General features: G+C 45.0%; 1 protein-coding gene across 1 annotated transcript; it reads right to left on the bottom strand.

The window, feature by feature from the left end:
• Window positions 1–1,500: 1,500 nt before the first annotated feature.
• LOC130204733 (kelch-like protein 41b) lies at window positions 1,501–8,779 on the bottom strand. The gene is made up of 6 exons (XM_056431680.1): window positions 7,291–8,779; window positions 6,281–6,438; window positions 5,862–5,969; window positions 4,074–4,259; window positions 2,043–2,189; window positions 1,501–1,956 (listed from the first exon to the last, which is right to left on the bottom strand). The coding sequence occupies exons 1-6, from the start codon at window positions 8,392–8,394 to the stop codon at window positions 1,845–1,847; spliced, it is 1,815 nt and encodes a 604-aa protein (XP_056287655.1). The 5' UTR covers window positions 8,395–8,779; the 3' UTR covers window positions 1,501–1,844.
• Window positions 8,780–9,592: the final 813 nt, after the last annotated feature.

Below are 9,592 nucleotides of genomic sequence, written 5' to 3'. Positions count from 1 at the left end.
GTTGTCGGCTGAGGAGAGAAATAGAAATAGATGATAAATCATCGTTCCCTTTCCCGTCGGCGATTGCCAATTACAGTGCTGGAGGAAGGGAGGCGAGAGCCGAACAAACAGTCAGGAAAACCAGTGGGAAACCAATAATAGAAAAATAGAGAAAAATAATAATTCTCCGAGCACACGGCGGCGCTTATGTCTCCATGTGATGCTGTCAGTGCAATCTGCTCTCAGCATAGAGCGCACGTGAGGGTCATCGACACTGTGCATGTAGAGTCAGATGTCCTAAGGCTGTAAGACTTCATTAAAATAATCACTTTCTTTGTGGGAAAATACAAACTCTATCTCCAAAAAGTGTATTTCAGTTGGGTGGAAGAGAGCATTATTAAAAAAGATATTTTTCTCTACTTACTCTGAGCTCCAGTGTCCTCATCACTCCAAGCCCTTCGGCGTCAGTCCGTCAACTCTTGGCGCCGTGGTGTTGACATGGTGGTTTCCAGCTGTGGGCATGAAGTGTGTTTTTTAAAATCATCAATCATGAGCTACGGAAAACCTTGAACCGACGCCGTTCACATGTTATTGGATTATTCTGTTCCGTTATCTGGAGATCACGAGTTCATCACGCCGTCATCGAGGGGTAACGAGCTTCGTTGTTTCCAGACAACAGACGTCAATAACTTGTTTGTATGCAGAGTTCACGGAGGAGAGATGTGAATAAAATGCATGTATGGAAATGAGATTAAATGAATTCGTGCTTCGAGCTGACAGTCTTCACACTTAAACTCCCATTCATGTGTCTGTCTTCAGAATATTTTAAGTTTTAAGTTTTTTTCCACAAGCTGTCGTAATTCAAACCACATTTCCACACTTAACCCTGAATGTTAAACGTTAATGAGCTGACAGTGCATCCTCTATATGTCTCTTTTTAATTCAATTAAATTCAGTTTATTTTGTGTAGCCCAATATCACAAATTACGAATTTTCCTCAGAGGGCTTTAAAATCTGTACACATACGACATCCCTGACCTTTGACCTCACATCGGATCAGGAAGAAAAAAAAACTTTCACGGGGAAAAAAGGTAAGAACCCTTCAGGAGAGCAACAGAGGAGGACCCCTCTCCAGGATGGACAGATGAACAGATGTCATGTGACCAGAATGAAGCATTACAGAGTTACATGAACACATCTTTGGCTGCTGCAGTTTAAATGTGGTGTAAACTTCCCCATCTCCACCCTCCTGTTAACGGAGGTGTGAACACACTGAATGAGCTGCAGAGACATGACTCACGTTTTGGGATTCCCCACTCCTTGAACTTCGGTCCCGTGCTGCGTTCAGGTACCAATACTTACCTCCTCTTCCTTTTTTTAACCTATAAGAACAAAGTAGCCTACAGATACACGTCTGCTCCGCCTCCGCCGCCCTGACACACTCTCTGTTATGTCACTTATCTCTGCAGATCACACACAGTCACACACTGTAACACACACTCACACTCGGTAAAGAGAAGCAGAAGTTTACAAATGTTTATTTTACAAAAGAAGGAAATGCTAGATATGCTGTAAACAGCTTTATAGGTCAATGTAAATGGTTTCTTTCTTTCTTTGACACCGTGGGGAGGGTGCAGTCTTTGAAGCAGCAGCAGGCGGCGAGTGTTTATAGAAATCATCGGAGTTCAGAGAAAAATGAATGTCAAAGGTCAACTCGACACACAAATCTGAGTGCAGAGGATGAGACGCCTCGGAGGCAGCTCGCTGGGGCAGGAGGTGGTGTTGGATGGAGGAGGAGGAGGAGGAGGAGGAAGAGAGGGAGAGGGGGGGGGGGGTTAAGAGAGGAAGAAAGAACATAGTTGTGTCTACAGTTTGGGCATCCGGGCGGCGTTGAGGCGCATGGACACGCAGGAGGAGCCGGCAGCGTAGCGCATCTCCCTCAACATCCCGCCCCACTGCTTCTGATCGTCCTCGTACCTGACCACACCGGGAGAGACAGAGTCAGCCCCCGAAAAAACCTCTTACACCTGCCCCCCCCCCCCCCCCCCCCCCCGAAGACTTACTTCCAGATGTCGGTGACCTCTGTGGGCGCCACCTCCTTGCTCTCCGTCTCCGCCATGGCGAAGCCGCCCACGGCGTACAGCGAGCCGCCGCTGCTCAGCAGGCTGACGGAGCTCCTCTCCTGGGGGAAGTCCACGAAGGGCTCCCACCTGACGAGACGCAGCGTTAGGACAGCGTCCAGGTGTGAGCGGACCAACAGGTTCAATGTTACATAACCATAAATAAGACTTAGACAACTTTCTCTGTCATCGCTAAAGTCAGCTAGCTGGTTGGCACTTAGCTGGGAGGCTACTTGAGCTACTTGATGAGTACCATTGGGCTACTTGATGAGTATCATTGGGCTACTTGATGAATACCATTGGGCGACTTGATGAGTACCATTGGGCTACTTGATGAGTACCATTGGGCTACTTGATGAGTACCATTGGGCGACTTGATGAGTACCATTGGGCTACTTGATGAGTACCATTGGGCGACTTGATGAGTACCATTGGGCTACTTGATGAGTACCATTGGGCTATTTGATGAGTACCATTGGGCTACTTGATGAGTACCATTGGGCTACTAGTTGAGTACCATTGGGCTACTTGTTGAGTACCATTGGGCTACTTGATGAGTACCATTGGGCTACTTGATGAGTACCATTGGGCTACTAGTTGAGTACCATTGGGCTACTTGTTGAGTACCATTGGGCTACTTGTTGAGTACCATTGGGCTACTTGATGAGTATCATTGGGCTACTTGATGAGTACCATTGGGCTACTTGATGAGTACCATTGGGCTATTTGATGAGTATCATTGGGCTACTTGATGAGTATCATTGGGCTACTTGATGAGTACCATTGGGCTACTTGATGAGTACCATTGGGCTACTTGATGAGTATCATTGGGCTACTTGATGAGTATCATTGGGCTACTTGATGAGTACCATTGGGCTACTTGATGAGTACCATTGGGCTACTTGTTGAGTATCATTGGGCTACTTGATGAGTATCATTGGGCTACTTGATGAGTATCATTGGGCTACTTGATGAGTACCATTGGGCTACTTGATGAGTACCATTGGGCTACTTGTTGAGTACCATTGGGCTACTTGTTGAGTATCATTGGGCTACTTGATGAGTATCATTGGGCTACTTGATGAGTACCATTGGGCTACTAGTTGAGTACCATTGGGCTACTTGTTGAGTACCATTGGGCTACTTGTTGAGTACCATTGGGCTACTTGTTGAGTACCATTGGGCTACTTGATGAGTACCATTGGGCTACTTGATGAGTACCATTGGGCTACTAGTTGAGTACCATTGGGCTACTTGTTGAGTACCATTGGGCTACTTGTTGAGTATCATTGGGCTACTTGATGAGTATCATTGGGCTACTTGATGAGTATCATTGGGCTACTTGATGAGTACCATTGGGCTACTTGATGAGTACCATTGGGTTACTTGTTGAGTACCATTGGGATACTTGATGAGTACCATTGGGTTACTTGTTGAGTACCATTGGGCTACTTGATGAGTACCATTGGGCTACTAGTTGAGTACCATTGGGCTACTTGTTGAGTACCATTGGGCTACTTGATGAGTACCATTGGGCGACTTGATGAGTACCATTGAGCTACTTGTTGAGTATCATTGGGCTACTTGATGAGTATCATTGGGCTACTTGATGAGTACCATTGGGCTACTTGATGAGTACCATTGGGCTACTTGTTGAGTACCATTGGGCTACTTGTTGAGTACCATTGGGCTACTTGATGAGTACCATTGGGCTACTTGATGAGTACCATTGGGCTACTTGATAAATAATACATTTAAGACATTATTACATTACATTTCCAAATGATTCGGTTTCATTTGCTTCATTATTTGACGTAATGTGTTCATGTGCTTATTTCCCGATGCGTTATTTATTCATAATGCGTACGCCGTGAGAATAAGGAGGTCTATATGTGGTTATATGTGAACATTTGTAACACTTTTTTCTTCTTTTGCTGTTGTTATTTTCCAAAATCCCAGAAACCAGAGTCCTACTTGTTTGCCGTGAAGTCGTAGGCTTCACTCAGAGCGGTGAGGCCGTCCTCGTTGACGCCGCCGGCCACCACGATGCGGCCGCCGTACACCACGGAGCCGAACATGGCTCTGGGCGTCTTCATGGCCGCCAGCTCCCTCCACTCCGACTGCTTGTGGTTGTACGCAAACATCTTGTTGAGGGCTTTGCTGTGGAGGAATGTTGATGTGAACTGTTACCTTCCTTCCACATGAAAAATGAAGGACAACACATGGAGGATCATGTGGAATAAATGGCTTCGCAAACGTGATTAGCAACAAAAAAAGCCTGAGTTCACACAGCAGCCAATCAACAGGCAGCAGGAGAACAGTGGCAGCTGAATACTAAACGTCTCAATGGAGTAGACTCAATGGAGACACAATAAGTAACACAATAATGAGTGAAAAGATAAGAAAGAAATGAAAATAAAACAAATAGAGACAATTTATATACAGGACTGTCTCAGAAAATTAGAATATTGTGATAAAGTTCTTTATTTTCTGTAATGCAATTAAAAAAACAAAAATGTCATACATTCTGGATTCATTACAAATCAACTGAAATATTGCAAGCCTTTTATTCTTTTAATATTGCTGATTATGGCTTACAGCTTAAGAAAACTCTAAAATCCTATCTCATAAAATTTTAATATTTCCTCAGACCAAGTAAAAAAAAAGATTTATAACAGCTGAGTGTTTGTCAAGGCTCAGGAAACCCTTGCAGGTGTTTCGAGTTAATTAGACAATTCAAGTGATTTGTTTAATACCCTACTAGTATACTTTTTCATGATATTCTAATATTTAGAGATAGGATATTTGAGTTTTCTTAAGCTGTAAGCCATAATCAGCAATAAATCAGAATAAAAGGCTTGCAATATTTCAGTTGATTTGTAATGAATCCAGAATGCATGACATTTTTGTTTTTTTAATTGCATTACAGAAAATAAAGAACTTCATCACAATATTCTAATTTTCTGAGACAGTCCTGTATAGAATTATCTAAAAATGGGCCCGGTCACTATATATCAAATGTTTAACAGTTTGACGGTAGCGTCCTAAAGTCCCTAACGTGATATTTGGTATCTGACAACGAACCTTATAGTGGGCCTGGATTACAGCGATATCACCTAATGTGGAACAATGCTGGAAATATATTATCATGTAGCTAAAAGAAGATGCATCTGGAGATACTTTTGATATAAATAGATGTGGCAACACACTAACACACACACACATATATATATATATATATATATATATATATATATAGTATGATAATGTGCTCCCTCTGCTCTCAGCCCCATGTCCAGTTGGTTGGGAGTTTATGAATGTACGTATTTATGTATGTATATATGAGTGTATGCTTACCTTTTATATCTATAAACTACATGTTATACTTTATTCATTTACTAATGTATTTATTTATGCATTGATGATGAAAAGTATTTATTTGACACTTTTTTAAAGCATTGTGGGTTTTTCTTTTTCCGACGGCACCATGTTACCTAATTAAGGATGGGTTCAATGCAGAGAATACATTTCATAAATGTACGTAACTATTCGTAATGTGACAATGAAAAACGTTTTTTCATTCCTTTGCATTTTTCATCTTCCTCTCCGGCCCCATGTTAGACAGCCTGGACTGGAGCAATGGTTGTCTGTGAAGTACGATGCAGCTCTGCAGTCTGGCAGAATGAGAGACCACCAACAGCTGCTGCTCACAGCGTCAGGACACACACACACACACACACACACACACACACATTTACTCACTTGTCGTCCGTCTTTCCTCCGATGCAGTAGATCGTTCCCTTGTGGGAGACGACGGCGTGGCCGTGGACCTTCAGAGGAACCTTTTTGGTCTCACTCCACCTCATCTTCCTGAATAATTGATATTTAACAGATCATTTTACATTCTGTTTTTTAGGTAGAATTTAGAGTCGATACATCTGGATTTGTGATATAAAGATAAATATAAACCCAAGAAAAGGTGGCTGTATTATCAGAGACCAATTCAGAGGGTGAGATTACATAAAAACATGATAATTAAACGCCAGATGTATTTTTAAAATTAAATAAGGCAGCAATATTTAATTTCCTGCAGTTAATTATCACCTTAGAATTGAACAAATGGTGAGAGACCGGGTGAGAAAGAAAGCGAGAGGGAAAAGAAGCAAAACGATGCTACTAACTCAACGTCGTAGCACATCACAGTGTCCAGAGACTCGTTGCTCTGGAGGTCTTTTCCCGCCACGGCGAACAGCAGGTTGTCGCTCTCTCCGATGCTGAAGAGGCATCGGGGGGAAGGCATCGGCGGCAGGGCGACCCAGTCGGATGTGAGTGCGTCCAACTACGAAGAAAAGTACATTAAAACACTGCGTTAGCGCTGTCAGCTAGCTACAATAGAAAGCCAGCAGGCAGCTAGCTTAGCTTAGCATACAGACTGAATGCAGGAGGAACCAGCTAGCCCGACTCTGAAGACTCAAAACAAAAATATAATCTATATAAGTTTAATTCATAAAAAGTCTAAAAAATGTCACCCCCGTGCTAGCTAGTTTCACAATGCTAGCCGTTTTTGTGGTTCGCTAAGCTAGCAGTCTCTGGGCTCTAGCTTTGTATTTAAAGGTACAGTTCCCCCCAAATTCATGTTTCCTTTTATGTGTCGGGCAATTTATCAATCTTGGAGTTATCAGTGGTAAAGATGTCTGCCTTCTCTCCAATATAATGGGACTATATGGCAAAACAGTTTGATAAATAGCGCTACAGGTGGGAGGGAAAAGGCCCTTAACCCTTGTGTTGCCTTCGGGTCATTTTGACCCGAATCAATATTACACCCTCCTGTTACCTTTATATTTACTAACATATTTTACCCTTTGGGTTCAATTTGACGCCAGCAATTAAAACCTCCAGAAAATTATTAGAATTAATATTGTTTTCCAAGTTTAAGTGTGAGGCACTTTATGTTTGTTTGTTGACTACCGAAAGAACACCGACATTAAACATTGAATGGGGTCAAATTAATCCGAAGGCGGGGGGAGGGTGTAATATTGATTCGGGTCAAAATGACCCGAAGGCAACACAAGGGTTAAACGTGACTCATCGAAATGTCTCTAATAAAGTGAATTGGAGTATTTCCCAAAATGTCAAAACTATTCATATTTCTGAAGGGTGCAATATCACGTGAAAGAGACAACCCAGTTACCACGAAGAAGTAACACTGCAAGGGACACGCCGTGTCGTCCTCGTCCTGAAACAGTCCCCCCAGCAGGTAGAGCTGGTTCCTCTGCGACGCCAGGCTGACGTGGTTCCGCGGCACCTGCTCCGACACGGCCGCCAGGAAGCACTCGTTCTCGCCGACGTCGTACGCCACCGCCGCCGCGTCGTTGATCATGACGATGAACTCGCGCGTGTACATGCCCTGTCGCCGGTTGTCGTTCAGGAAGCCGGGGAACGGGCTGTCTTCCGCTGCTGCGCCCTCCTCCCCCTCCTCCGCCTCCTTCGCCTTGGGCGTCTCCGGTAGCTTTCCCTCGAAGGCCTCCCTGACGACCCGGATCGTCTCCTGGAGCTCCGGGTCGGCCTTGACGAGCTCGTCGGTCTCCACTTTGTCTTTGAAGTACTTCTCCGGCAGCAGGCGGAAGCGGATGCAGTTGAACGCGTCCTTCAGGACCTTGACGCGCTCCTTGTCGTGGCGGACCCAGGCCATGACCGCCTCGAACACCAGCTCCTCCTTCTCCACGTTCAGAGAGTCTCCGCCGATGACGGCGAACAGCTCGTGGGCGGCGAGCTGGAGGAACTCGTCTTTTTGGTAGAGGAGTTCGAAGCGGTCGGCGATGTAGGTGCGCGCGGCCGAGGCGAGCCTGTGGCAGCTGAGCACCAAGCCCATCCGGAAGATGGCAAGGCAGTTGCTCACAGACAACTTCTTCTGGAGGTAGTTGACGCACACCGTAAACACAGAAGGGATCTGAAATCTGTTCGCCACAGCGATTATATCCTGGACGTTGTCATCGGTGAGGTCAATCTCGGCCGAGTAGAGGTACTGGACGACCATGTCCAGGATGGCCGGGTCGACATCCTCCAGGACCACCTCCTTGGTGTTCTCCATCTCCTTCCCATCCTCGGTGAAGAAGATCTCCCTGAAGTAAGGGCTGCAGGCGGCCATGATCAGCCGGTGGCAGGGGAAGCTGCGGTCGCCCACCTTCAGGGTGCAGTCCACAAACCTGTTCTCATTCAGCAGCTCCTTCAGCCCGTCCTGGAGCAGGGTGCTCTGGAAAAGGCGCAGCTCCTCCTTCATGGCGTTGGGGTCCATGGCGGGCGGACAAAAGGGGGTCTGTGGAGAGTGGAAGGAGACGGGGCGGCCACGGGTCCTCGTGGCAAGTCGGTCCTGGTTGGAAAAGGCAGAACACAAGAGAGGTTCTCAGAGTGAAGACCCAGCAATTTAATCCCGTCCCTCTCTAAATATAGCTCCCTCTGCCTGCTTCAGCTCCACTGGAATCCGACTGGGCCAAATCGCAGCGAAGGCCTCGGCTCGAGCAGCTGCTGCCACAGACTGAAGGAAGCAACTGGCTGCTCGGGCCGTCGAGATTCAGCCCCCACAGGGTCATGTGGCCGACGACCGGAGACAATGCCGTCAAAGCCCTGAATAGCTCGTCCACAAGCTGTACCTATGACAGGGAGCAATATTTAGAGCGGCCGCAGTCATGGTCGAATTAATGTGGACGTAGATCACTTTCATTTATAAGACAGACAAATCAACGGGACTGATTTAGTGATTCGTCATACTTTGTACTTCTAAGCAGCAACCGGGACAGTTCATTGAAATTAAAAACAATTATAGTCACTCGTATCACCACAGATAGGGCTGCAACGAACAACTACTTATCATGTTACTTTCTAATAATAATAATAATAATAATTATTATTATGTTACTTTCTGATTATTTTTTACGTTTTGTTCAACTAGCAGTCCAAAAACCAAAGATGTTCCATTTACTATCGCATGTGATAAAGAAAAGCAGCAAATACAACATTTGAATGAGAAAATTAGATTTAAAACAAAAAAAAATGGCTTAAGAGTTCATCTAAATAATTCCCAAGATTCTACTAAAATAATTCGCATCAACACATTCTAACTTTTACAGGTTTTATTTAATTTTTTAAGATTTACTGGTATTTTTAAACTTTCCTTCACTTATTCCTCAGCTGAATCTTTTGCTACAATTCCTTCAAGGAACCAGCCAAATCCGTGGAGGATCGTGCCTTGTTTTGTGCCGTCTCATCACAGCGTGGTGTTATTTAAGTGAGATTGAAAAGCTAAAAGCGGACTAGAAAAGTTTGGGTGCAGCAGCTGTGTGCAGAAACAGGTGAAGCTTCACTTACAAGCTGTTCTGTCCACCAATCAGCTCCCCCTTTCCCCCGTGGGGTGTCTCATTATCCAGCCGCTTGGTTGTGTGACCGCGTGAGAGTGTGTTGCTCTGCATATAAACACACCTCAATCCGTTCATTTC

This window comes from Pseudoliparis swirei, chromosome 14 (assembly GCF_029220125.1).
Source record: "Pseudoliparis swirei isolate HS2019 ecotype Mariana Trench chromosome 14, NWPU_hadal_v1, whole genome shotgun sequence".
In the NCBI taxonomy this organism is placed as follows: Eukaryota; Metazoa; Chordata; class Actinopteri; order Perciformes; family Liparidae; genus Pseudoliparis; species Pseudoliparis swirei.
This window is presented reverse-complemented; position numbering and strand designations above follow the sequence as displayed.